Here is a 27,068-nt window from a genome sequence, read left to right as displayed (position 1 = left end):
CCCAGTCTTTCTGTTTGAAGGATATTCCAAAAACGGGTTTTCCAATCATCTTTTCAATGATCTCATTGCCAACAGTCTCAAACTCATGAACATTCACCTCCTCTTTGCAAACAACACCAGTTACAATGTTTCTCAGAGATGGGTCTGGAGAGAATGGTGTGAAAATGCTAAGCTTTTACCAGATCTTTTCTAAATCAGAGTGATCTCTATTCGTCCTTGCTTCTGAGGATTCTAGGGGCTGGTCGTGTAGGTGAGGTCATTGAATTCCTGCATGGCGTTGTTTGTTGTATTCCGATGTGATGGGTGTAGACATGGTCCACAATGCTTGCATTTCCTCAGTCTTTCCACTCCCATGGGTCAAACCTCCACTGCTTTTTAAGGATCGTATCAATGTCTGCTCGAGGACGAAGTCAGAGCTAAGGCCTGCCAGTACTGGTTGCTGCGGCGGATCACATGGAAACCCCTGGAAAACTTGTCATGTACATCAGGGTGTCTGATGTCGAGTTGGCACATCTCTTGGAGGTAGAAATATGCCGATTTCAGGTAGTTGCCGTGCTCTGGGGCGGAAAATATTGGCAGACAGTCCAACATTGCGCGCACGTGCATCTTCCAAGATCCTGTACGATCTGCTTTGATCAGAGCTTGGGCTGTCTCCGGCATCTTCTGATAGTTAAGCCACAGCTGGCTGGTTTTTGACCTTTTTCTAATCATGTCAGCGCAATTTAGACAAGTCCAATGGATTCATTGACCCAGTAAACATGGGGTTAGACCAAGATTACATGGCTAGGTCAAATAATGAAGGAGTTAGGGTGAGGGCTTCCTGCCCATCTTGGACACTTTCTAGTGGTCAATCTTTGCTCAACTTTTAGTATGTTATTGAGAACACCTAATGCTACAAAAAACTGCTGAGAAACCTTTTGTTAGAATTATTTTGGGGTTAGCGTTTTCTTTTCAGTCTGCAGCTGTCTAATATGGAATAATTTGGTCTTGGCCAACTTCTATACACCAACTTATCTTATCACATGAAGCCAGCTGGTGTAAGTAACGTAAGTTGTCCTCAAGCAAACTCTAGCTGAACCTGCATGAATATAACAATTAAATACGTCATTTTGCATATAGTGCGTTCAACACTCTGGGTGTACCTGTAAGTTACACCAGACCTAGGTGGTCGACAAAGTATTATTATACCTTATTGTTTTAACACATTTTATAAATTGGTGCTTATACGAGTGCTTTCATGAAGTTAATATAAAACCCCCTTTGTCTTAATGTCTTAAGGACACAGATGAATCAACCCTACTTGACCATATACACTGCAATATAACGAATGTCACTTATCTTAATGTTTTCACCAGGTCACCACAGAAGTCAGACATCGCAGTCACTCAAAGTATCGAGAGAAGTGAGGCTAAACTGAGCAGTCTGAATTTGCTGTATGCATAAAATAATTGTGTGATATGTATGTATGTGTATGTATACACGTGTGTGTGTATATATATATATATATATATATATATATATATATATATATGTATAAATATGTATGAAAAAATAATCAGTAGAATCAGGATACCACTGTTTTTGTTTATTCATCGCTGTTCATTTCTCAGCAATAACATGTCTTTATAAGCAATCAACAAAAAGCCCAAATCGTAACATTGATTAAATGACTAAATCCAACCTGTTTCCATAGCAGGAGTTCAAATAAAAGCCACAAGAAGAGCCGAAGAGGAAATGACTAGTACATTCTGTCTTTCTACGTATTATTTTAATTTAGCGTGTTCTGTCTCTTTTTTCATTCTTATTGAGACTTGAAAATAAACGCGGAGATGCCATTCCAAAACGTGTCACGTTTAAGGAACTTTGACCAGATAGCCAATGGTGAGTGGAGGTGGAGGATCCCCACCCAGTTCAGTCCATTCCTCCCCGCCCTGGACAATATAAGTTTTATGAAAAACATAAAACAATTGAGATAAGAGGCAATACGAATATTCATTCACCTAATTGTATTTCTTTCAGTCTTGAATAAAACTCCTATGTATAGTTCCCCTTTTACAAAAATTAAAAATAATTTCGTCGTTGGTAATTACAAAATATGCGCTTTGTAATCATTCTTCCATTGTATGGCAGATTTCAACACTGAAAGACATCTGAAAGTTGGTGCCATATTTAATAAATAAAGGATTTTGTCTAATTATGTAACTTGTGATTTTTTTTTCATTGTGCGCTGAGCTATAAGGGTAGTTGGGCCAGAAAGTCCTCAATTTCTTCACACATTCGGTTCATCCTGCTATTCTTAATCTGGGTCAGAATGTGTATGCTCTCTCTCCGAAACCTGGAGGAATGCAGTATTTCTGCTGCCTTCATGTGATAATCTATTGACCTCCGTCGGTCTTGAAGACTGAAGTGGAGGAATTTTGCATATTTGTTATAAAGCATTTGCCGCTGGGCTGGCTCTAAATCAATTTTCAACAAATCCCTAAATATCTTGTCACACTTCATGATGTCAGGATTCCTTGACTGTGTGTATAAAATCGCCAGGGTGATCCTCCCCTTTAGGAAATGAGGATACAGGCTGCACACCTCCTCATAGAGAACGATGGCTATCCTCCTCAGGTCCTCGATCAAGGGACTGTCCCATTCTGAGAAGATCTTTGACTTGTAGAGGTACGCCAGGCCGTTTTTGAGATGCCGTTTGGTCGGATGCCTCTCTAGAGCCTTTTTCGCCACCTCGATGGCCTCATCCAGGGACACGTGCTCTCTGTAGACTCTCAGCAAGGGTCGGATCCCGCTGTAGCTGGTCTGGGACCTTTTCAGCACCTCCTCGGTCAGCTCACGGGCTCCCTCTGTGATCCCTCTGCTGTCGGTCATGGCGCGTCTCCCAAGGTACACCACAGCAATGTACAAGTTGTCTGGATCGCCTTCAACGGCGCGTCTCAGGGTCTCCAAGATGTCCGCCTCCTGCTCTGGTGACAAGTCGTCTGGAGGAGAAGACATCGCCAAGGCCAACGCGTGGCTGGTGGTCCACTCCACGGGGCATGCTGGTTCCATCTCGATGGCTTTCCTGAAGAGCTCCACCGCACTGCGTCTGCCGTCCTGGCCGAAGTTCATGAGGGTCCATGCTTTCTCGGCCAGGACCACCTGATGGGGCTGCCCCTGTATCGGAGACGGGTATTCTCGCAGCAGTGCCTCCGCCTTGCCCAAGTACGCGAGGCTCTCGGACCACTCCTCCCGGTGGTAGTGCAGCCAGGCCAGGTTGCCGTAGTTGACCAGCAGCCAGGGACCGTCGTCCACCACGGGGTTCCTCACCTGCCGGAAGGCCTCCCCCGCCTGGCCGAAGCAGCGCAGCGCGTCGCTCATGGTGGAGCCTGGGGTCTGCTCTTCAGAGGCCAGGAGGAAGTGGACGTGGGCCTGCAGGTTGTAGATGTGTCCCAGCCAGAGGTTGCCGTCCTCGGCGCCGATGTCCTCCAGTATGTCCAGGAGAAGGAAAAGGCGCTTTCTTTGGCTGTTCAGGTTCCACGTGAAGTGGCACTCGAAGGTCTCCAGTCGGGCCCTCAGGGTCGGGGGACTTGGAACCGCACTAAAGGGCCAATTAAAGACAAAGACGTTTGAGCTTTAAGGTCATGTTTCATAAGGAACCAGGATTTTATTTTGCATGGATTATTTATGTAGACATTTTTAATTGGTCCAATTTAATTGTGATATAAACCAGCTGATGTTGAATATATTTAAATGTACATTTAGGGCATTTAGCAGGTGCTTTTATTTAAAGCGACTTAAGATGATTAATATCGAATAAAAAAAGTTAACAATTAGTATATTTGTCAGAAGAATGAGAAGCAACAATATATGTCTGACTGTCGGTACAGTAAGGATGCTCATAGAAACAAGTGCCAAGCACTAACAATTGTTAGATTAACCCATTCCCCGTATACAGCAAAGATATAACTGATTATAAATGATTGTATTTAATGTCAAAATAGCCAGTTCTTACCTCATCTCGGCTCTCCTTGACAGCTCAGTGGTTTGTGGAGGACGACTGAACAGTGATCCGTAATATTTAACTTGTATGGGGCCATAAAGTGACGTTAGACATAAAGGTGGAACTTTATTTCGGCATTTGTTATCTACTCTCCAGTGGACAACGCGTGTTGTTAGGTTTCGGCTTATTTTCAGGGAGCAGAAGCAGTGTAAGTCCCATCACATCTCTTCAATCTAATTCTCGCTCTGACACATGAAGACGCCCCGCGGCCTGGAGCGCCATCACGCGGCTCCTTCTTCCTTGGCCCGGCTCCTTTCTCCTTCTCAAACTTGGCGATCTTGTTAAAGATGTCCATCAGGTTGGCAGGGAGCCCCTTCTTGCCGGCCCCCCCTCCTGCGGGCTGCGGGGGTCTGGCCGCGTCCCCCTGTCCGTTACTGCTGGAGGTGGAGTTGGAGGGGGAGGGGGCCGGTGCTCTGGGCCCCTCCCCTGAGCTCCGCCCCCCTCCCCGGCCTGCCCTGGGACCGGCCGCCGTCCAGAGAGGTCCTCTCCGGGGTTGCAGGGGGGCGGGGCCGCTCGGCCAGCACGGTCGATTTCTGCGAGGGCTGGGACTCTAGGGAGAAGGTGCCCACGGCGCCTCGCTTTCCTGTTGTGACCGTGTTCCTGCTCCTCCTCCTCCTCCCCTCTTCACTGCTCCTGCTCCTCCCCTCTTCACTGCTCCTCCCCGTGCTCCTCCTCCTCCCCTCTTCACTGCTCCTCCCCCTGCTCCTCCTCCTCCCCTCTTCACTGCTCCTCCCCCTGCTCCTCCTCCTCCCCTCTTCACTGCTCCTCCCCCTGCTCCTGCTCCTCCCCCTGCTCCTCCTCCTCCCCTCTATCTCTCTTAGGGACCATCTACAAATTACAACCCCAAGACTGGTGTCACAGACTTTACCGTGGAATTGTGGTTGATTATAGTGATTCTCACAATTCACAACTTGACATGGTCCACAAGCAGACATACATGGTAGTCCATATGCCTGCAACTACCCTGTTGTGTTCGGCCGGCAGTGGTGCAATGGATCATCTTCAGGAGGCATTCTGGGGCAGCAGTCTTATTGGTCATAACTGGCAGGAGCTGTTTCTCCACCTGTTTCCATCCCCAATAGACAGTGTTCGTGTCACCTTCCTTTCCAATGCACACCATGATCTGGAAGTACACTCTTTGGCAGTGATATTTGGTTGAGGACTCAGTTGGAGGCAGACGTTCTTGGGTAACAAATGACTTGGCGGTAACGATTTTCTTGCTAAAACGGTTGTAGCGCAAAGAGGCAAGTGAATCTGTACTCTTTTCGCCAAACAAAACTGCCATTGCCTTGGTCCCATGGTCCTCTATGACATTCCTTGCTTGATGTGGGATCAGAAACACATTTGCACAGGACTGGATGGTTGATTCCCCATTCACAAGTTTTTGGAATGCTGACTGTTTGCCAACACTAAAAATGTGTGAAGTTGTATCACATCCTGTGAAGGTGTGATCAAACAGCAATTGGGAACACAAGTCACTACCCAGGACTTGTTTAATCTCACTGATGTTTTACACTTTAGTGGCTTTGGACTTGTCTGAACGGAAATAGGGGCCTCTATTGCTCGTCCCAGCATAGTAGAGGAGAAGAACGAGTAAATCTGTATCCTCATCTCCTATCAAGGTTGTGGGCTGATGTTCTGAGGCCTCGACTGCAGCTTTGACAATGTCCACTTCTGCATCACCTGATGCATTGATAACAGTGCAGCCCTTCTTCTCCAGCTCATTGGTCATAAGATTGATCAGTCCTTGTTTGTTTGAAGACCTGGAAAGGAAATCATCCTTTCTTCCCATAAACTCAGTCTCTGCATTGAATTTAACGATGGGGTGAGTGTTTGCACCTAGTCTCCGATGAGTATTGTCTTTGATGGAAGGATCTTCACCATAACCATCAAAAAACGTCTGTTGCTTTACCATAATGCATATGGTAGAGTCTGCATATGACTGTGCAATGGCCCCATAACTGTCACCCCTTTTCCATGCCAAGCGTTGGACCAGGGAGCCGTCCTCAAGGAGATGATGCTCAGTTGGTGGGATGGAATCCAGGACAGTTTTGTTCGATTTCTTGCTTGAAAACTCAGTTACTGCCTGCACTAGTTGGAGCTTGTTGGCTTTACGGAAGATCTCCTTGCCTTCGAACAGGGCTGCGGGAAATGAGCAGAGCTCATAGGTCATTATTTCTTCCAGCGACCTGATCAGGAACCGTTGGAACAGCAAGGCAGGATCAATGGTTTGTTCTTTTGCAACTTTGACGTCTGAGTCATCTGCAAGGGTTTTTGCCCAGTCTTTCTGTTTGAAGGATATTCCAAAAACGGGTTTTCCAATCACCTTTTCAATGATCTTATTGCCAACAGTCTCAAACTCATGAACATTCACCTCCTCTTTGGCAACAACACCAGTTACAATGTTTCTCAGAGATGGGTCTAGAGAGAATGGTGTGCAAATGCTAAGCTTTTACCAGATCTTTTCTAAATCAGAGTGATCTCTATTCATCCTTGCTTCTGAGGATTCTGGGGGCTGGTCGTGTAGGTGAGGTCATTGAATTCCTGCATGGCGTTGTTTGTTGTATTCCGATGTGATGGGTGTAGACATGGTCCACAATGCTTGCATTTCCTCAGTCTATCCACTCCCATGGGTCAAACCTCCACTGCTTTTTAAGGATCGTATCAATGTCTGCTCGAGGACGAAGTCAGAGCTAAGGCCTGCCAGTACTGGTTGCTGCGGCGGATCACATGGAAACCCCTGGAAAACTTGTCATGTACATCAGGGTGTCTGGTGTCGAGTTGGCACATCTCTTGGAGGTAGAAATATGCCGATTTCAGGTAGTTGGCGTGCTCTGGGGCGGAAAATATTGGCAGACAGTCCAACATTGCGCGCACGTGCATCTTCCAAGATCCTGTACGATCTGCTTTGATCAGAGCTTGGGCTGTCTCCGGCATCTTCTGATAGTTAAGCCACAGCCGGCTGGGTTTTGACCTTTTTCTAATCATGTCAGCGCAATTTAGACAAGTCCAATGGATTCATTGACCCAGTAAACATGGGGTTAGACCAAGATTACATGGCTAGGTCAAATAATGAAGGAGTTAGGGTGAGGGCTTCCTGCCCATCTTGGACGCTTTCTAGTGGTCAATCTTTGGTCAACTTTTAGTATGTTATTGAGAACACCTAATGCTACAAAAAACTGCTGAGAAACCTTTTGTTAGAATTATTTTGGGGTTAGCGTTTTCTTTTCAGTCTGCAGCTGTCTAATATGGAATAATTTGGTCTTGGCCAACTTCTATTCACCAACTTATCTTATCACATGAAGCCAGCTGGTGTAAGTAACGTAAGTTGTCCTCAAGCAAACTCTAGCTGAACCTGCATGAGTATAACATAAAATACGTCATTTTGCATATAGTGCGTTCAAAACTCTGGGTGTACCTGTAAGTTGCACCAGACCTAGATGGTCGACAAAGTATTATTGTACCTTATTGTTTTAACATATTTTATACATTGGTGCTTACACGAGTGCTTTCATCAAGTTAATATAAAACCCCCTTTGTATTAATGTCTTAAGGACACAGATGAATCAACCCTTCTTGACCATATACACTACAATATAACGAATGTCACTTATCTTAATGTTTTCACCAGGTCACCACAGAAGTCACAGACATTGCAGTCACTCAAAGTATCGAGAGAAGTGAGGCTAAACTGAGCAGTCTGAATTTGCTGTATGCATAAAATAATTGTGTGATATGTATGTATGTGTATGTATACACGTGTGTATATATATATATATATATATATGTATAAATATGTATGAAAAAATAATCAGAAGAATCAGGATACCACTGTTTTTGTTTATTCATCGCTGTTCATTTCTCAGCAATAACATGTCTTTATAAGCAATCAACAAAAAGCCCAAATCGTAACATTGATTAAATGACTAAATCCAACCTGTTTCCCATAGCAGGAGTTCAAATAAAAGCCACAAGAAGAGCCGAAGAGGAAACGACTAGTCCATTCTGTCTTTCTACGTATTATTTTAATTTAGCGTGTTCTGTCTCTTTTTTCATTCTTATTGAGACTTGAAAATAAAAGCGGAGATGCCATTCCAAAACGTGTCACGTTTAAGGAACTTTGACCAGATAGCCAATGGTGAGTGGAGGTGGAGGATCCCCACCCAGTTCAGTCCATTCCTCCCCGCCCTGGCCTCTGGACAATATATGTTTTATGAAGAACATAAAACAACTGAGATAAGAGGCAATACGAATATTCATTCACCTAATTGTATTTCTTTCAGTCTTAAATACAACTCCTATGTATAGTTCCCCTTTTACAAAAATTAAAAATAATTTAGTCGTTGGTAATTACAAAATATGCGCTTTGTAATCATTCTTCCATTGTATGGCAGATTTCAACACTGAAAGACGTCTGAAAGTTGGTGCCATATTTAATAAATAAAGGATTTTGTCTAATTATGTAACATGTGATTTTTCTTTTTATTGTGTGCTGAGCTACAAGGTTAGTTGGGCCAGAAAGTCCTCAATTTCTCCACACATTCGGTTCATACTTCTATTCTTAATCTGGGTCAGAATCTGTATGCTCTCTCTCCGAAACCTGGAGGAATGCAGTATTTCTGCTGCCTTCATGTGATAATCTATTGACCTCCGTCGGTCTTGAAGACTGAAGTGGAGGAATTTTGCATATTGGTTATTAAGCATTTGCCGCTGGGCTGGCTCTAAATCAATTTTCAACAAATCCCTAAATATCTTGTCACACTTCATGATGTCAGGATTCCTTGACTGTGTGTATAAACTCGCCAGGGTGATCCTCCCCAATAGGAAAGAATGAGGATAGAGGCTGCACAGCTCCTCATAGAGACCGATGGCTCGACTCCTCAGGTCCTCGATCAAGGGACTGTCCCTGTCCCTGTCTGAGAGGATCTTCGACTTGTAGCAGTTCGCCAGGCCGAATTTGAGATGCCGTTTGGTCGGATTCCTCGCTAGAGCCTCGTTCGCCACGTCGATGGCCTCATCCATGGACACGTGCTCTCTGTAGACTCTCAGCAAGGGTCGGATCCCACTGTAGCTGGTCTGGGACCTTTTCAGCACCTTCTTGGTCAGCTCACGGGCTCCCTCTGCGATCCCTTTGCTGTCGGTCATGGCGCGTCTCCCAAGGTACACCACAGCAATGTACAAGTTGTCTGGATCGCCTTCAACGGCGCATCTCAGGGTCTCCAAGATGTCCGCCTCCTGCTCTGGTGACGAGGCGTATGGAGGAGAAGACATCGCCAAGGCCAACGCGTGGCTGGTGGTCCACTCCACGGGGCATGCTGGTTCCACCTCGATGGCTTTCCTAAAGAGCTCCACCGCACTGCGTTTGCCGTCCTGGCCGAAGTTCATGAGGGTCCATGCTTTCTCGGCCAGGACCACCTGATGGGGCTGCCCCTGTATCGAAGACGGGTATTCTCGAAGCAGTGCCTCCGCCTTGCCCAAGTACGCGAGGCTCTCGGACCACTCCTCCCGGTGGTAGTGCAGCCAGGCCAGGTTGCCGTAGTTGACCAGCAGCCAGGGTCCGTCGTCCGTCACGGGGTTCCTCACCTGCCGGAAGGCCTCCCCCGCCAGGCCGAAGCAGCGCAGCGCGTCGCTCATGGTGGAGCCTGGGGTCTCCTCTTCAGAGGCCAGGAGGAAGTGGACGTGGGCCTGCAGGTTGTAGATGTGTCCCAGCCAGAGGTTGCCGTCCTCGGTGCCGATATCCTCCAGTATGTCCCTGAGAAGGAAAAGGTGGTTTCTTTGGCTGTTCAGGTTCCACGTGAAGTGGCACTCGAAGGTCTCCAGTCGGGCCCTCAGGGTCGGGGGACTTGGAACCGCACTGAAGGGCCAATTAAAGACAAAGACGTTTGAGCTTTAAGGTCATGTTTCATAAGGCCTAAAAAAAAAAAAAGTTTGGTTCCTGTTGGTTGTCAGTTGAGGTCATGGGTAGGTAGGGAATTTATTTTATTTATTTTTTCCAGCGGCAGCGAATAATTTGGGTCGCACATAAATTGACAGGGTCGGTCGGAAACCGGAACCAAACAACATTTTATTTTATTTGGCATGCATTATTTATGGTTACATTTTTAATTGGTCCTATTTAATTGTGAATCCATCTTGCTGATGTTGAAACATTTTTAACGTACATTTAGGGCATTTATTTAAAGCGATTTAAAGATAATTAATATTGAATAAAAAAAGTTAATTAATATATTTGTCAGAAGAATGAGAAACAACAATATATCTCTGTTGGTACAGTAAGGATGCTCATAGAAACAAGTGCCAAGCACTAACAGTTGTTAGGTTAACCAATTCCTCGTGTACAACAAAGATATAACTTATTATAAATGATTGTATTTAATGTCAAAATAGTCGGTTCTTACCTCATCTCGGCTCTCCTTGACAGCTCAGCGGTTTGTGGAGGACGACTGAACAGTGATCCGTAATATATTACTTGTATGGGGCCATAAATTGACGTTAGACATAAAGGTGGAACTTTATTTCGGCAGGTGTTATCTACTCTCCAGTGGACAACGCGTGTTGTTAGGTTTCAGCTTATTTTCAGAGAGCAGAAGCAGTGTCTCCCTTGATTAGGTATATGGCCCTGGCTATGAATCAGACGGCCTGGGACTGGCATTTGGTTCGTCCTCAAGGACATAAACAAATGGAAGATTAATACCTCGAGTCGTATCAGTCGGAGAGGCACTGGCCTGTCCCTACACATATATATCACACAAATAAACAAATGGAGGATATTTTGTATCGTTTGCACACTCACTTTTTCCCTTTGTACGAAAAAACACACCAGCCCCGCTGTCATTACACCATTTATTAACGATAGATAACCAAGGATCTAAATCACACTGCATTTTGGGTACCAGTGTTAAGAACACAACCTCCACACCCCACTGGGAGTATCTCCGCCCGTAACCGACGGTAACGGTGGGCAGAGGGAGAGACGCAACACATGACACCAATAAAGCATCTCTGTCAATAAGCATAATGGACAATAAGGCCTTGGAGGTTCGATAAATCCTGTATTTTTATGGAAAAAATAAACGTAACGGATTACTACGACATAAGGAACAACAAAAAGGGATTCTTGACCAGGGGTCAACACCATGTCACCGTGGTAACTGGTTTTCCGGCTCCCATCACATCTCTTCAACCCAATTCTCGCTCTGACACATGAAGACGCCCCGCGGCCTGGAGCGCCATCACGCGGTCCTACTTCCTTGGCCCGGCTCCTTTCTCCTTCTCAAACTTGGCGATCTTGTTAAAGATGTCCATCAGGTTGGCAGGGAGCCCCTTCTTGCCGGCCCCCCCTCCTGCGGGCTGCGGGGGTCTGGCCACGCCCCCCTGTCCGTTACTGCTGGAGGTGGAGGTGGAGGGGGGCGGAGCTCTGGGGCCCTCCCCTCCCCTGAGCTCCGCCCCCCTCCCTGGCCTGCTCTGGGACCGGCCGCCGTCCAGCGAGGTCCTCCGCGGGGCCGCGGGGGGCGGGGCCGCGGGGGGCGGGGCCGGCTGTCCCAGGCTGCCGGAGCTGGACCTCCGACAGGCCGGGGGCCGCTCGGCCGCCACCGTCGATTTCCGCGAGCGCTGGGACTCGACGGAGGAGGGGGACGCCTTCCGCCTCCTCCTGCCCTCGTCTGTGCTCCGCCTCCTCCCATCTTCACGGCTCCTCCCCCTGCTCCTCCCCTCTTCACGGCTCCTCCCCCTCCCCTCTTCACTGCTCCTCCCCTCTTCACGGCTCCTCCCCCTGCTCCTCCTCCTCCCCTCTTCACGGCTCCTCCCCCTCCCCTCTTCACTGCTCCTCCCCTCTTCACTGCTCCTCCCCTCTTCACTGCTCCTCCCCCTGCTCCTCCTCCTCCCCTCTTCACGGCTCCTCCCCCTGCTCCTCCCCTCTTCACTGCTCCTCCCCCTGCTCCTCCTCCTCCCCTCTTCACGGCTCCTCCCCCTCCCCTCTTCACTGCTCCTCCCCTCTTCACGGCTCCTCCCTCTGCTCCTCCTCCTCCCCTCTCCACTTCTCCTCCTGGCCTTCCCCTGCTCCCTCGCCGCGCTGCTCTCACTGCTGCTCCCTCTCCTGCTCCGCCTCCTCCCCCCCTTACCGTGGCTGCTGAAGCTCCTCCCCCTCCTCCCCTCCCCGTCGCCCCCCCGAGGTTCCGACCCTTCGTCCTCCGACGCTGCGGACAAGGAGTAGAGCTGAGAGATCCTCCTGTCGTCAACCACCACCTCCTCCTCCTCCTCCCCCCCCTCCTCACCGCCCTCCCCCCGCCCAGCGCCCGACCCCAGGAAGCCCTGCCGGTACAGGAAGGAGGCGGAGGTGTTGGGGGGCGCCGGGTACTCCTCCTCCTCCTCCTCCTCCTCACTCCTCTTGGAGGAGCGCCTGCGGCGGCGCTGACTCCCCCGCTCCGAGCCCCCCCGCTTGCGCCTCCTCTTTTTGGACCTCCGGCGCGAGGAGGTGGTCGAGGTGGGGGACAAGGAGGGGCGCTCTGAGGAAGAGGAGGAGGAGGAGGAGGAGGAAGACGACCGCTTTCGTTTTTTCTTCATCCTAGAGAAGGAGACGACAGGACAGGGAATGAGAGTTCATCCTGAAGGCGCCCGGTGTCCACGTTCACAACATAGATGTACAGAAAAACTAAAACTACATAAAGGAGTACAAAATAGGTATATATATGTAGATATGTTTAAAGTGCATGTAGCATTACTTATCCTCAGATATTAACTTTATCGTCATATTACAAACCAAGCACCTTTTACACTTCCTCTGAAACATACAACCTGTGCTGTGTTCATTGCTTTTGAATTAACAGTAGTCGTTACCTTCCATTTCTCGTAACCGCTTGCCAACTCACCTCTTTTCATCTTTCAAGATCTTACGCAATTTCTGTGCACTGGTCTTTCCAGACTTAGCTTTCTCTGTCTCCTTAGCCGTAGCCTCTTCTCGCAGACGGATTGATTTCTTTGGAGGCGCAGGGGGGGAGAAGGGCCGAGGGCCAGGGGTACACCACCGAACGCACGCGGGGGGCGATACACACACCCACACCACCAGGCCATTCCCCGCACACAACATTCAGTCGGCCGTGCATTCATTCATTCATATGAGGGAAGAGGAGGAGGAGGAGGAGGAGGAGGAGGAGGAGGAGGAAGAGGATTCAGAGGAGGAAGAGGATTCAGAGGAGGAAGAGGATTCCAATGAGAGGAGGATCAAGAGAGAGAAAGAGAGTTGAGAGAGAGTTGAGAAAGAGAGAGGGAGAGCGAGAGACAGCGAGAAGGAGTGAGAGACACAGAGAAAAGGAGAGAGAGACAGACAGAGAGAGAGCCAGACCGACAAATAGGCTTATGCAAAGGAAACATTTTACCGTGTCAGAAGCCGATCGATCCCGAGAGCGGGGTCCACCCGCACGGAGTCCAAACGAGGGGGGGTGGGGGGGAAGAGAGAGAGAGCGAGAGCGAGAGCGAGAGAGAGAGGTTTCCAACAACAACAGACACAGCAGCGGTCCAGGTGTTTGTTATTTCCCAGCCCCCCAAACATTCCCCACACAGAGGGTATAATTGTAACCGTCAGCGTTTGCACCGGGGTCGTCGTGGTTCCCAGCAGCGTTCCGGAGCAGAGTCGATGGTTCGCCGCCCAGACGCACACGCAGTCGTCACCAGGAGGCGGTAGAGGTTGGAGCAGAGAATCAGAGAGTCCCCAGGGAGGAGGGGGGGGGGAGGAGGGAGGAGGTAGTGTCACGCAGACACACAGACACACACACACACCAAAACACTTCATCAGTCTTACAAACCGCAGTCGCTTCAGGCGTGTACATATACGCTCGCTTTTTGTATTTTTCTTCACATACGCACAATTTTTTATAGCAAGGCGCGCCAGTCGACATTAAGGAAAGGAAATAACTACAGCCTTTGTAAAAACAATCACAAAGGCTTATACCTCTCGTTGCATTTACTTCCTTGACACGCCTGTAATGAACAGCAAGTGATCGGTCACGGGAACCACTAGGCCTTCAAGAGGCTGTGTGTGTGTGTGTGTGTGTGTGAGCGTGCATTGGTGGGCGCGTGTTGTGGCCAACTCACCTGGATGGTGTCGGTGATCCTTCGCAGGGCTGCTTGCGCTTCGGGGTACGAGTCGTCGAGCGACAGCGCCCTCCGGTACAGCCCCTCGGCTGTCACAAACTTCTCCTGCTCCTGGAGCCTGGAGAAGGAACACACACCTCAGCATGGGCGGGGCAGCTCCGTGATCCAATCCGCTACGCGGAGCTATGAACGCACCTATTGGGTTCACATCTCCAAGCCCGTAACGATTCAAACTCAGCAACGGGTTTCAATGAAAGGCGTCTGTCAAAGACCCAACTCTTTGGACAATTCCGATACTCGATACTTCTAGTATTTCTGCCCCTCTGTGCCACTCACTGTCTGCCCCTCAGTGCCACTCACTGTCTGCCCCTCGGTGCCACTCACTGTCTGCCCCTCGGTGCCACTCACTGTCTGCCCTCCTCGGTGCCACTCACTGTTTGCCCCTCTCCACCAGGGTCTGGCACAGGTACTTCTTGGCGTTGCGGTGGTCGGGGCAGGTCTCCAGGCCCAGCTCGAAGTCCGAGATGGCCTTCATCATGCCTCCTTTGTTGGCGTAGCTGGTAATAAGAGGAGACGTTGTTGTTTACCACGATGGAATCTGTCCGGTGGCCTCCGCCTCATCCACCCAGCCTGGCTGGGTGGATGAGGGGGAGTGGTGCTCACAGAGCTCCACGCTCCACCAGCACCACCTCCTCCTCCTCCTCCCCCCCCCCAGTGTGACAGGGTACTCACAGGGCTCCGCGTGCGACCAGGGCCTCCACGTTGTTGGTGTCGATCTCCAGGGCCTTGTTGTACTCGTTCATGGCTTCCACGTGACGGCCGTGCTTGAAGTGGTCCACGCCGGAGCGCACGCTGACAACACGCAGACAACACGCAGACACGACGCAGACACAGGGAAAGGTTGAGGGATTGCAGTTCAAGTGGATTTTCAGGTAGATCAATCCCTATGAAGTCATTATCTTTCACATATGAGGTAACACATTGGTGGTTGGTCATAAGGCCCACTGATGAAAGTCACTCGCAGTATTATGAATGTTACAAACATGGTGGTGGTGGGACTGTTTGTGAAGCTACAGATTATGTCCAGAGGTGGCGCCAAAGAGAAAGAAAATGGAAACATTGAGGGGGTAAGAAGAATGGGAGGGTTACCATTTCAGGGCCCAGGAGGCGGACTGCTTCTTCCTGATCACAGTCGCAAAGTCCTCCTCGTGGAAATGCTTACTGTGGACAAGCAGAGCAAGCAGAACCATGAGCCTCTCACTATAATAAAGATCGTATCCCGCTGGACAACAGCTGTGGACCATGGTGATTACAGCACACCTTAGACAGGGTCCAGTGTAAGTCTGCACGACTAAGCGTTTTCTTATCGAGATGTGATTCATATCGCTGGAAGCGTGATATAAAAATAAATAAATAAATCACAATGACTATTCATATTCCAATTTAATATCAAAGAGAACAACAACGTCAGTTGTATGTGTATTATTGCATTATTTTGGTAACAGAAAAGACGAATTTGATCGAAAACTGGTACTTACTACAAAAGGCAACACTAATTTATTTTCCCATTTAATTGGCCACCATAAGACTCTGTATAAAGCTACAAAATCAACCAAATCCTTTTACAATGACAAAAGAATATCCTACGAGTACGCCCTACGATTTTTTTTCCAATATCGTGCCGCCCTAGCCCAGGGAACACTAAAACAACTCTCCCATTTTGTCTCCGATTACAGACACAAACGGACTCCGTTCACGTGAACGCGTCCGTCGACTCCGCCCGCCCGGGTTACCTCTGCAGCCCCCTCATCAGCGACGGGGGGCGGTCGTCACTGACCCCCGCCCTCCCCAGCAGGTACTCCACCACCGAGGGGTTGTGGTAGCCGTGGCAACCGCGCAGGATCCGCTCGTACGTCTCGCGGGTGTCGTTGGCCACGCGGAGCCCGCGGCTGCGGAGAGGGGAGAGAGACGGCGTTGATGCATCGGTTTTAGCGCGACGGACGACATGTTGAGTCTTTTAGTTGTCTGCCAGCTGTATCATTTGGATAGCAAGCTTATATTTCAATTACAGTTAATTATAGCCAAGCTGGGGTTAAGCAAAGACGCAGCAGCAAGTCGAACAAACTACAGTCCGACTTCCACATGAAGCCAGACTTTATTTATTTCCATCTGCTTCTTTGCTTTGACCGGCCTGATAAAACCTCTTAGTGAAGACACGCTAAATATATGATGATGTACACGTGTACACGTTGTGGCATCCCGCCCCTGAAGCCTCGGCCTGAACGGGCCCGCGGAACCGTGAAGGACGGGGTGTACCACCCCCACCCACCAGCCGGCGACGGAGAGCACCGGGTCCTTCCCCCCAATCAGCGGGATGGGGGACACCTGGCGGCGGGGAGGAGAAAGGCCCGGAGCCACTACAAGAGAGGCAGAGACAAGCATGGACGGGAGAGGCAGAGAGACGCGTGGACTGCAGAGGCTTGAGGCTCACGGAGACCCAAGCGCACCCTTATCCTCTTTGTTGATTGAAATAAACGCCGAAAGTCGGCTTAAACCATCCGTTGCCACGTGTTTCACTGAATCCCGGCGCATTCTTCATTCCCGGATACCACATATGGTGGAGAATGCAGGCATCTTGAGCGTTCCCACTACTACTACCCCACCATGCAGAACCCGGACGGAGCCGCGGCGCTGGCTGCCCAGCACCACCAGCGGGAGACCACCGAGAGCCTCGCCCTGCTCCGCGAAGCTGTTCTGCGGCTGACCCAGCACGCCGTCCGTGCTGCGCCGACCGCCGCCCCGACCAGCCGCCTCACGAAGCTGGGACCGGAAGACGACGTGGAGGCTTACCTCGAGGTCTTCGAGCGGACCGCACAGAGGGAAGGCTGGCCAGAGGAGCAGTGGGCGCACATTGTGGCGCCGTTCCTCACCGGACCCGCCCAGCAGGCGAGCCAGGACCTGCCGGCGGACGTCGCCCGCCAGTACCCGGCGCTCAAACAGGCCATACTGGCCTACTACGGCCACAACCTCGCGGCGCGCGCGCAACGCGCGCAGGATTGGCGGTTTGACGCGCAGGGAGCTGTGCGCACCCAGATCGCCCAGCACAGCCGGCTGGTGAAGCGGTGGCTGACAGCGGGAGAGGGCCCCAGCCCGATCGACCGGGTGATCATTGACCACACCCTGCGGCGACTCCCGCCGGACGCCCGCCGCGTGCTGGCCCACCATCACCCTGCCACCGTGGACGACCTGGTCCTCCAGCTGGAGAACTGGCAGGTGGCCCAGCTCCTGAACGCCGGGTCCGCCCCAGCCCCACGGCGCGCCGTGACCGGCCAAGCCCCGAGGGGGCCCCCCAGCGGCAACCCGGCTCCCGGCGTCACCCCACTGAGCGGAGTACCGGAGAACCGGGAGGTGCGGCGCTGCTTCGGGTGCGGCCAGTACGGCCACATCGCTCGCTACTGCCCGAGGGGACGTGATGTGTCGATGCCGTCAGCGTACGCGGACCCGGGGGCGGACCACACGTGCATGTTGGCGACCTGCTGGACGCAGGGAACATCTGGGAGTCCGACCATCCCGGCGCGGGTAATGAACCAGGACACGCAGGCCCTCTTGGACACCGGCAGTGCGGTTACCCTCCTTCGCCCCGACCTGGCGGGCGGGAAGGCCGGGGATCCGATGGAGGTGGCCTGCGTCCACGGGGACATCCGGACATACCCCACATGCCACGTGGTAGTCCGCACCACCCATGGGGTATTCACGATCCGGGCGGGGATTGTCCCCCACCTACCGGTCCCCGTGTTAATCGGAAGGGACTGCCCGATTTTCCACCGGCTGTGGGACCCGACGCGGGAGCTACGGAGCTGGAGAGGCCCTCCCCGCAGAGGGGCGCGGGGGGTTCGGCAGGCCTACGGGGCCACCCGGCGCCCATCGTCCCCGGGGGAGCTGACGGCGGAGGACGAGGGATCGGAGGGGAACGGACCTTCCCCACCGGGGACCCCGGCGCGCACGGCGAGAGGACCCGTCCGGAGCGAGACACCGGAACCTACCCCCGACACCCCGGAGACCCTCACAGCCTCCGAGCAACCAGACCCACCGGAAGACCCGGAGAGCTCCCCCCTTACTGAGTTCTCGGACTTCTTACCAGAGGGGGGGGAAGGCTCGTCCCGACCCGGCCAGTTCGCCACCGCACAGCTCCAGGATGAGGCCCTCAAGCACGCCTGGAGCCACGTCCTGGTTCATGACGGGCAGGCCCGAGACTCGGTGAGTCACACACCACACCCGCACTTCAGCACCAGGGGGGGTCTGTTGTATCGAGTAGCCTCCGGGGAGGGGGGAGTGAGGGAACAGCTAGTGGTGCCCCGCTCCTACGTCAGTAAAGTGCTTTTTATGGCCCACACCCACCTCCTGGGGGCCCACCTGGGCATGGACAAGACCCGGGAGCGGGTCCTAGCCAGGTTCTATTGGCCGGGGGTCAAGCGGGATGTTGAGCGCCACTGCCAGGGATGCCCCGAGTGCCAGCGGGTAGCCCCCCGGGCCATCGCTAGACACCCCCTCATTCCCATGCCCATCATCGAGACCCCCTTCGAGCGTTTGGCCTTAGACATCGTGGGCCCCCTTCCCAAGACCAGCCGGGGCCACCGCTATATCCTGGTGCTAGTTGACTACGCCACCCGGTACCCCGAGGCCCTTCCCCTGCGCGCCGCCACCACCAAGGCGGTCGCCCGTGAACTTATGCTCCTCTTCAGCCGGGTGGGGATAGCAAAGGAGGTGCTCACCGATCAGGGGTCGTGCTTCATGTCACGGGTGATGAAGGAGGTCCTCAGGCTCCTGCAGGTGAAGCAGCTCCGGACCTCGGTGTACCACCCCCAGACGGACGGCCTGGTCGAGCGGTTTAACAAGACCCTTAAGCAGATGCTTAAGAAGACCATGCAGGCCGACGGGAAAAATTGGGACCAACTACTACCCCACGTACTGTTCGCGGTACGGGAGGTCCCCCAGGCGTCCACCGGGTTCTCCCCCTTCGAGCTGCTGTACGGGCGGAGGCCCCGCGGGATCCTGGACATCGCCAAGGAGGCCTGGGAGAGCCAGCCGTCCCCCCACCGCACCACCGTGGACCACGTGGAGCAGGTGCGTGACCGCATGGCCCGGGTGTGGCCCATCGTCCGGAGGCACCTCCAGCAAGCGCAGCAGGCCCAGGCGAGGGTCTACAATCGAGGAGCCCAGCTGAGGACCTTTCAGCCAGGGGAACTGGTCCTGGTCCTGGTCCCCACGGCGGAGTGCCGGTTCCTGGCAAAGTGGCAGGGACCCTACGAGGTGGTGGAACGCGTGGGCGAGGTGAACTACCGGGTCCGCCAGCCAGGGAGGCGGAAGCCGACGCAGCTATATCATATCAATCTCCTGAAGCAGTGGAGGGGTGGGGAGCCGACACCCGCCGACCCCGCTCCCTTGTCCCTGGCGGCCCGGCAGGAGATCCCGGAGGTCCCGGTGGGGGAGGACCTCAGCCCGGCCCAGAGACACGACCTGGACGAGATCGTCCTCCAGCATCGGGACGTGTTCTCCGACCTGCCGGGGAGGACTGCCGCCACCCACCACGACATCCGGACGGCACCAGGCATAAGGGTAAGGGTTCCGCCCTACAGGATCCCAGAGGCCCGGAGGGAGGCCATACGGGCCGAGGTGCGCCGAATGCTGCAGCTCGGCGTGATAGAGGAGTCACGCAGCGCCTGGTGCAGCCCGGTGGTCCTGGTGCCCAAGCCGGATGGAACCTTTAGGTTCTGTAATGACTTCAGGCGGCTGAACGAGGCATCGGAGTTCGACGCCTACCCCATGCCCCGGGTCGACGAACTTATCGAGCGCCTGGGTCCGGCACGGTACCTGTCGACCCTGGACCTGACCAAGGGGTACTGGCAGGTGCCGTTGACCCGGGCGGCCCGGGAAAAGACGGCGTTCTCCACCCCGGGGGGACTGTACCAGTACACCGTCCTCCCCTTCGGGGTACACGGCGCCCCAGCCACATTCCAGCGGATGATGGACCAGCTCCTGAGGCCCCACCAGGATTACGCGGCGGCATACATCGATGACATCATCATCTACAGCCCCAGCTGGGACATCCACGTCCGCCAGCTAAGGGCCGTGCTGGGAGAGCTGCGCAAGGCGGGCCTCACCGCTAACCCGGCCAAATGTCGCCTCGGGAGAGAGGAGACGACGTACCTGGGGTACCGGGTCGGGAGAGGGACAGTGCGGCCGCAGGAAGGCAAGGTAGCCGCCATACGGGCCTGGCCGCAACCCGGGACTAAGAAGCAGGTAAAGGCGTTCTTGGGGCTGGTGGGCTACTATCAGCGCTTCATTCCCGGGTACGCCACGCTGGCCAGCCCCATGAACGACCTAACCCGTAAGGCCTTACCAGACCGGGTTACCTGGTCAGAGGCGGCGGACCGGGCGTTCAAGACGCTCCGGGAGGCTCTGTGCTCAGAACCGGTACTAATCACACCTGACTTTAACCTCCCTGTGATTGTTCACACAGACGCCTCGGAGGTGGGACTTGGGGGGGTCTTGTCCCAGGTCCGGGCCGGAGAGGAGCACCCAATAACCTACGTCAGCCGGAAGCTCCTCCCCAACGAGCGCAATTACTCCACCGTAGAGAAGGAGGCCCTGGCCATTAAATGGTGCCTGGAGAAGTTGCGCTACTACCTCCTGGGGAGGGAGTTCACCTTGGTCACCGACCACGCCCCCCTGAAGTGGATGGCGGGGGCCAAGAACACAAACGCCCGGGTGACACGGTGGTTCCTGGCTCTCCAGGATTTCCGGTTCCGGGTGGACCACCGACCGGGCCGGGAGCATGCCAACGCCGACGCCCTGTCACGTCGGGATGCCTGTCTGGGCGGGTTCCCCGGAGACCAGGGGCTTGAGCAAACGGGGGGGGAGTGTGGCATCCCGCCCCTGAAGCCTCGGCCTGAACGGGCCCGCGGAACCGTGAAGGACGGGGTGTACCACCCCCACCCACCAGCCGGCGACGGAGAGCACCGGGTCCTTCCCCCCAATCAGCGGGATGGGGGACACCTGGCGGCGGGGAGGAGAAAGGCCCGGAGCCACTACAAGAGAGGCAGAGACAAGCATGGACGGGAGAGGCAGAGAGACGCGTGGACTGCAGAGGCTTGAGGCTCACGGAGACCCAAGCGCACCCTTATCCTCTTTGTTGATTGAAATAAACGCCGAAAGTCGGCTTAAACCATCCGTTGCCACGTGTTTCACTGAATCCCGGCGCATTCTTCATTCCCGGATACCACAACGTGTGTACACACACACACACACACACACACACACACACACACACACACACACACACACACACACACACACACACACACACACACACACACACACACACACACACACACACACACACACACACACACACACACACACACACCGCCCAGAGGGGGGGTACCTGTAGTGTTTGGGCAGCTCCTCCCTGGCGACCACGCCCAGTTTGATGTGTGCAAGGCGTGGACAGAGGGAGGCGGGTAGCAGGGACACTGTGATCTTCTCCTGGTAGCGGTCAAGGTCCTTCACACCCCCTTCAGGCCAGGAGAGAGAAGACACAGCCTGTGGTTAGCACTGCAGTCCCTTAATCAACGCCGTCACACTGTTATTGAGGCTACTGACACGTAGCCTAGCCTAGCGTTGGGGCTGCTCGATGATGGAAAGGAATCATAGTCACGATAATTTTTGACTTTTAAAACATGATGTATTTATTCAGCATGTCTCTCCCAAAAAGAAGAGAACTTTGAAATTTCGCTTTAAACAAAAATACACAAAGTGGTCAAATAGAAAATGTTCAAATCTAAAATAATGTATAAATATGCATACAGCTGTTCCTGCACTTTCTATAAAACATTTAATGAAAAAAATTATATATATATCAAAAACTCAATATTAGTTTGACGCTAAAATCGAAATTACTATCAAAATTCGATTAATCGCCCAGTACTAGTTAAAGGTATGATATGTATAAAGACAATGTGAAGTTGTATTTGTTTACACGCTACAGGAGGAGAAAACTGACCTCGGATGAGGTCTCCTATCTGGTAGTAGGAGAGAGGGTCGTCATGGCTTCCGGTGGAAGGTATCTCTTTGATGTGACACAGGGCCTGGGGGAGGTAAACAAGGGTCAACCCAACAGAATCAACCCTAACAGGGGTCTGTTGGACCTCTTCAGAGGGGGCGGCCCACCGCAACATTTGCTATTTACAGATCGAGGATTGCATGCATCGGGTTGTAATGATCGTCTTTTTAGCATCCAATAATAATGTTTCAGGCAAAGTCTTTCTATGGCATTCAGATTACATTTTCTTTCTGGACAATAACACATTTTCTTTCTCAACAATAATACATTCATAATACATACCATTTAAATAGAGCTTTTCGAAATAAGGCGCTTTACAGAGTGAACACAAAATAAAATGAATTAATAAGAACGTTTACAAGTAAGAAATAGTAAAAAGGAGGAAGGGGAGAGAAGGGAAGAGGTCATGTGGTGAAAGCGACCTTACGAGGTGGGCGTGGAGGGCCTGTTTGAAGGGAGTGCGTTAGTCTGCTGGATGTGGTTTGGAAGGGGAGTTCCAGAGGGAGGGTGCGGCCACTGAGAAGGCCCTCGTAATAAGGCCTGCGAAGATTTCCTAGAATTTGTTCCTCAGCCATGAGCAACTAGTCGCATACTAGCCATACCGACAGCTCCAGGTCCTCGATGTCCCGCCTCAGGCCGCCGGCCGCGCACAGCAGCGTGAGGAAGAAGCCGTACTCCCGGATGTTGTTAATGCGGCCCACCACGGCGTCCCCCCGCTCCAGGTCCCGGTACAGCATGGCCCGCCGCTCCTCGAAGGGCACCTCCATGAACAGCTCCGCCGGGGGCATGATGGCGTACGGCTCTGGGGACGGAAGGGATGGTTATTAACGCCAACGCCAGCCCGGTACCGACGACAAGGGTTCTCCCTTAAAACACACACACTATTTTTTTCATCAAAACTTCATTTATGTCTGAGGGGTGATTCCTAAAACCTAGCAGGCAGAGTAGAGTACACATACAGTACACAGGACTTGCGTTTACCACTATCCTGTATTTGCGTGTCTGACAGTATTTCCAGTCTAGGATCAATAGCATTCTCTTACATACACACACAGAGGACACACCGATAAAGGCAACGGTTGATCAAGGGAGTTTTACGAAAAAGCAGGTTCTACGTTCCGATTAGAACACTGTACGTCTTCACCTGTGGCCTCTTCGTCTTCCAACTCATCCTCACGGGGAACGGCGGTCCGCCACGTTGGACAGAAGAGGATGTCGGCTTTCCGGGCGATAAACTGCTCCACGAGGGAACACCCCTCCCCCGCCCCCCTCCTGCACGGGGAGACAGACACACGCACTGGTCAGGGGCTTCGTCTGTACTCAGATCTCCGTCAGGGGATCAGGGATGGAGGGGATACAAACAGACTTAAGGGTTGTATCAGCGATGTTGGGTGACGTCACCTCTGTTGGTATTTGAAGCGAGATCCCAAACAAACGGAGCCCGCTCGGCCCTCCCTTACGTGTTTCGAGTGAAAACGATCATGAACGCAGCGCAAAACCACACCACACCAAACCCTTGTTGGCGATTGGTTGGAATGCTATTTATTTTGGTTTTGAGTGGTTGGTAGTACCATTTGTTTTTGTGTAAGATCTCGGAGCACAGGCTGCCTACAGAGATAGACTTTTTTGACGGCCTGCTTATGGGGCGGGCAGCTAGGGGATCGGGAGGAAAGATTCGATGAATGTGATATGTTTCGGCCTTGAATGGCTGATACAACCATTAAAGGAGCATTTCACCGGTGGAGGCTTGAATATGTATTGAAATTGGGTCCTATATGTAGTCGAATAATAAAATAAAATTCTAATTCGGTGCCGTCTTGACCGAGAAAAGGCAGAAAGTGACTTTTTAGCGCTTGTGGATTGAAGACAACAACTCCCACCATGCACCACGATGCACAGCTTCGCTGGCCACTCCCGCTGATCTAGATCTCCACCTAGCGGACTCTTCGCTGTTCCATCTACCAAGCTGATACCGCAAGACTGCTTGAAAATCATTTCACACAACATTTCTAGTGAAGATCCAGTACCTTCCACCATTGTACTTCAGTTGTATCAACAGCCTCTGTTAGCTTAGCTTCAGATGCTGTGGATGTTAGTTTCTGCTGGTGAAATCCCACCCACTGGCACTGCTCTAATAGGTCTGTAGCGTCAGTGGGTGTGCTTGTAGTCTTACGAGAATCCTCCCCTCTTACACTTCCTATTTACTTCTACGCAAAAATCGTTATATTGCGTCATCTTAAACAGGAAGTGTTGGAGATCGATACGGCTCTCTCTAGTCTCTCCAGAAAATAAGGGAATGATGCAGGACCATTCAAAAATATGAGTGGGTTTCTAACGATACAAAGCTTAATGGAAATGGGTTTCTTAACCTTAAAGTTTCCCTTTAAGGTTACGTTCCTGGTGCCACATGAATAGAGCTCGAAGAAGGTTTCCGCGCAAAGAAGCAGTCACCGAGAAATCTGAACATTAACAAACTTAGGGCAACAATCCTGTCAACATAATTTACCAAACATGGCTCTCGGAATGCCCATAATCTCAATAAACTGATTGCACATTTGCAATCATTAAAGCTACCGCTGAAGGGGCTGCTAAACACTTGTTTGAAAGATAATTCATGCCAATGGATCCCAACCTGCCCCATTTCAGAACCAGCACACACTTAGCGAGAAGGGGGGGAAGTTGAACAAAAGGGATGGCTGTTACACATCAACGTGAAATTGACAATGTCAAATATGAACACGGAGTCCTAATAAAACAGCCAAATCCTTTACCCACTTGAAAAACCCGATTTTAAGGGGAGTGGGTCTTAAACCCTATCGTTAACCCAGGTGGAAACCTTTTCATAGTGGATGCACAAAAGTCAGTGCAACAAAAAAATAGCGCTGCATCATGCATCAACATCATAATGCATTATCAAGGACGTGTCGTCCACAGCTCATGTCTGAACCCCTACCTCTCGTAGGTGGCCTTAGCCAGGTCAGAGGCTACCGCCTGGAAGTCGGGGTTCTCCGTTTGCTCGCACTGCAGGGTGTTGAACAGGGACTCCCCGTGGTGGGTCAGACATTGCCTCAGCAGATCTCGGTCCATCGTGGGCGCTGGGATCGCAGTGAAGTTATTCTACAACAGTCCCAAGGAAAGGCATGTTTGTGTCCAGGTCAATGTTAGTTGATGTATTAGACTTGATAGTTGGATGAACCTGCGATTGTTAATAGATGGTTAGATGAATACTAGGTATATTCCAAATGGTGGCAACATAACAACAAAAAACCCAAATACAGCCAACGCAGCAACATGTCGTATTGTAACTAATACGTGATTTGTGTTCAATGTTCTACTTCAGTAACTCACGGCAAGGAAGTTGCTTTGGATCAGCCATGCGTTGCATTTAATAATAAAACAAATGTATACATTTAAACGTATTAAATGCCCCAAAAACTAACAGCATTCACAATAGTTGTAGCAACATTTGCCACATTTACAAGCGCCACGATGTGTGTCGCGTCAAAATAGTTCCGTAAGGAACGTGAGCGATGTCCTGGACGATCCTAGGCCGTAATAGAAAATATATAGGGGATATTTTAAATGTGTCATGCCTTACAACTTAAGAATGTCTTTCTTACAATATATAATTAATCTTTAACCATTTTTATGTCAACATTTATATGTTTCATATGTTTTTTATTTTTTTTTATATTGGTTGTTTCTTGTTTCTTAGGCTGGGGATATGTAGATAAAAGGTATCTTTCAGGCAGAATGTCTTCATATAAAATGTTTTTAATAATTTTGTGTGTCCTATTAATTGCCTTGTTGCCGTTTTAAGAGATAACAAAAAATCGAAAATCGAAAATCACGGTTATAATATTACAATGAGCAAGGTACGTTTTATCAGTCTGTTTTCTGTGAATAATTGCAACAAGCAGAAACAAGAAAACAAGCCGTTTTTTCGGTTTTTTGTTTTTATCAAAACAAAATACGGACAATATGGGCCTCAGGGTCATTTATGTAGTCATAAAACAACTGGTATGACGTTATGGTAGCCTATACCGACTAAGTTTGTTGATCTGCTCCTTTCTAAACATATCACAACGGTGCTGCAGCGCGCTGCTTCTAGGGGCGGCTTTTGACGCACGTGTACTGCGCACCGCGGCGCTTTGGCGCCGGTGTGTGGCCGGCTTTGGCTCACCTGCCGCAGCTCGCGCTCCAAGTGGTTTTCTTAATTAGTTAATTGGTTGCATCTTGTGCGTTTCACTTAAGAGGGAACCGGACAGTACGTTGGTATCCTCCACTGTTTGGCAGTGGCAGCGTCTCCCAAACGCGGTTCGTAGTTGTGTTCACAGAAACCAGAACCTGAGTGTAATCTTCTGTTGAGCTCTGTTGAGACGTATTTGTCATCCCTTAAAGACTTTTTGAAGTAAAGACGAGCATCTCATCTGGACCTGATGTGAGTAGAAATGTGTAGCAAAGCACAGCTGCTTTGACTTGTATGTTGAAAACACTGACAATGTGTGAAGGAAATCGGAGATTGTGGTGATTTAACTCATTTGAGTTTAGATCCAGTTTAGGGACTATACGTTCAAACCTGTCAAAGTAAATCACTGTTGACTAATGACGGTCAAATAATTCGTATACATTTTATGTTAGAAAGCTTGACTAGTTAATTATCTTAAACATTATTTAAAAGTTGCATGATCCCAAAAGCCCTGAATTGGTATTGTCATTAATTTATCTGATTTAATGGAGATGGTAGATGTTGAGCTGTGGGACAGTGCCCAAGTTTGGGGACCATAATGAGTAAACTGTTTGTTCCTTCAAAGG

General features: G+C 51.2%; 4 protein-coding genes across 4 annotated transcripts; all 4 read right to left on the bottom strand.

Annotated features, from left to right (window-relative positions):
- Positions 1–1,564: 1,564 nt before the first annotated feature.
- Positions 1,565–4,633, bottom strand: LOC115555664 (interferon-induced protein with tetratricopeptide repeats 5). Its single transcript, XM_030372654.1, has 2 exons — positions 3,995–4,633; positions 1,565–3,580 (listed from the first exon to the last, which is right to left on the bottom strand). The coding sequence occupies exons 1-2, from the start codon at positions 3,997–3,999 to the stop codon at positions 2,233–2,235; spliced, it is 1,353 nt and encodes a 450-aa protein (XP_030228514.1). The 5' UTR covers positions 4,000–4,633; the 3' UTR covers positions 1,565–2,232.
- A 3,229-nt stretch (positions 4,634–7,862) lies between these two features.
- On the bottom strand, positions 7,863–10,743 carry LOC115555663 (interferon-induced protein with tetratricopeptide repeats 5-like). Its single transcript, XM_030372653.1, has 2 exons — positions 10,441–10,743; positions 7,863–9,896 (listed from the first exon to the last, which is right to left on the bottom strand). Exons 1-2 carry the CDS (start codon positions 10,443–10,445, stop codon positions 8,540–8,542), a joined length of 1,362 nt encoding a protein of 453 aa, XP_030228513.1. The 5' UTR covers positions 10,446–10,743; the 3' UTR covers positions 7,863–8,539.
- A 128-nt stretch (positions 10,744–10,871) lies between these two features.
- LOC115555867 (serine/arginine repetitive matrix protein 2-like) lies at positions 10,872–12,668 on the bottom strand. Its single transcript, XM_030372913.1, has 2 exons — positions 11,995–12,668; positions 10,872–11,811 (listed from the first exon to the last, which is right to left on the bottom strand). Exons 1-2 carry the CDS (start codon positions 12,602–12,604, stop codon positions 11,285–11,287), a joined length of 1,137 nt encoding a protein of 378 aa, XP_030228773.1. The 5' UTR covers positions 12,605–12,668; the 3' UTR covers positions 10,872–11,284.
- Positions 12,355–25,768, bottom strand: ttc14 (tetratricopeptide repeat domain 14). The gene is made up of 12 exons (XM_030372652.1): positions 25,602–25,768; positions 25,207–25,370; positions 23,398–23,525; positions 22,856–23,055; positions 22,194–22,278; positions 21,576–21,705; positions 15,925–16,080; positions 15,281–15,352; positions 14,864–14,983; positions 14,566–14,688; positions 14,132–14,249; positions 12,355–13,016 (listed from the first exon to the last, which is right to left on the bottom strand). The coding sequence occupies exons 2-12, from the start codon at positions 25,338–25,340 to the stop codon at positions 12,906–12,908; spliced, it is 1,377 nt and encodes a 458-aa protein (XP_030228512.1). The 5' UTR covers positions 25,341–25,370; positions 25,602–25,768; the 3' UTR covers positions 12,355–12,905.
- Positions 25,769–27,068: the final 1,300 nt, after the last annotated feature.

This window comes from Gadus morhua, chromosome 12 (genome assembly GCF_902167405.1).
Source record: "Gadus morhua chromosome 12, gadMor3.0, whole genome shotgun sequence".
NCBI lineage: Eukaryota > Metazoa > Chordata > Actinopteri > Gadiformes > Gadidae > Gadus > Gadus morhua.
This window is presented reverse-complemented; position numbering and strand designations above follow the sequence as displayed.

Bases quoted from the DNA above. Each gene is read 5' to 3' on its own strand.
- LOC115555867 (XM_030372913.1), bottom strand. From the start codon at position 12,604: ATGAAGAAAAAACGAAAGCGGTCGTCTTCCTCCTCCTCCTCCTCCTCC. The intron at 11,812-11,994 runs AGGGGAGGAGGA...GGAGGAGCAGGG, and splicing joins GAGGGGGAGGAGCCGTGAAG to GGAGGAGCCGTGAAGAGGGG.
- ttc14 (XM_030372652.1), bottom strand. From the start codon at position 25,340: ATGGACCGAGATCTGCTGAGGCAATGTCTGACCCACCACGGGGAGTCC. The intron at 23,526-25,206 runs GTAGGGGTTCAG...CTCCCCGTGCAG, and splicing joins GCTAAGGCCACCTACGAGAG to GAGGGGGGCGGGGGAGGGGT. The intron at 14,250-14,565 runs GTGAGTGGCACC...TTCCTTCTCCAG, and splicing joins CTGGTGGAGAGGGGCAAACA to GCTCCAGGAGCAGGAGAAGT.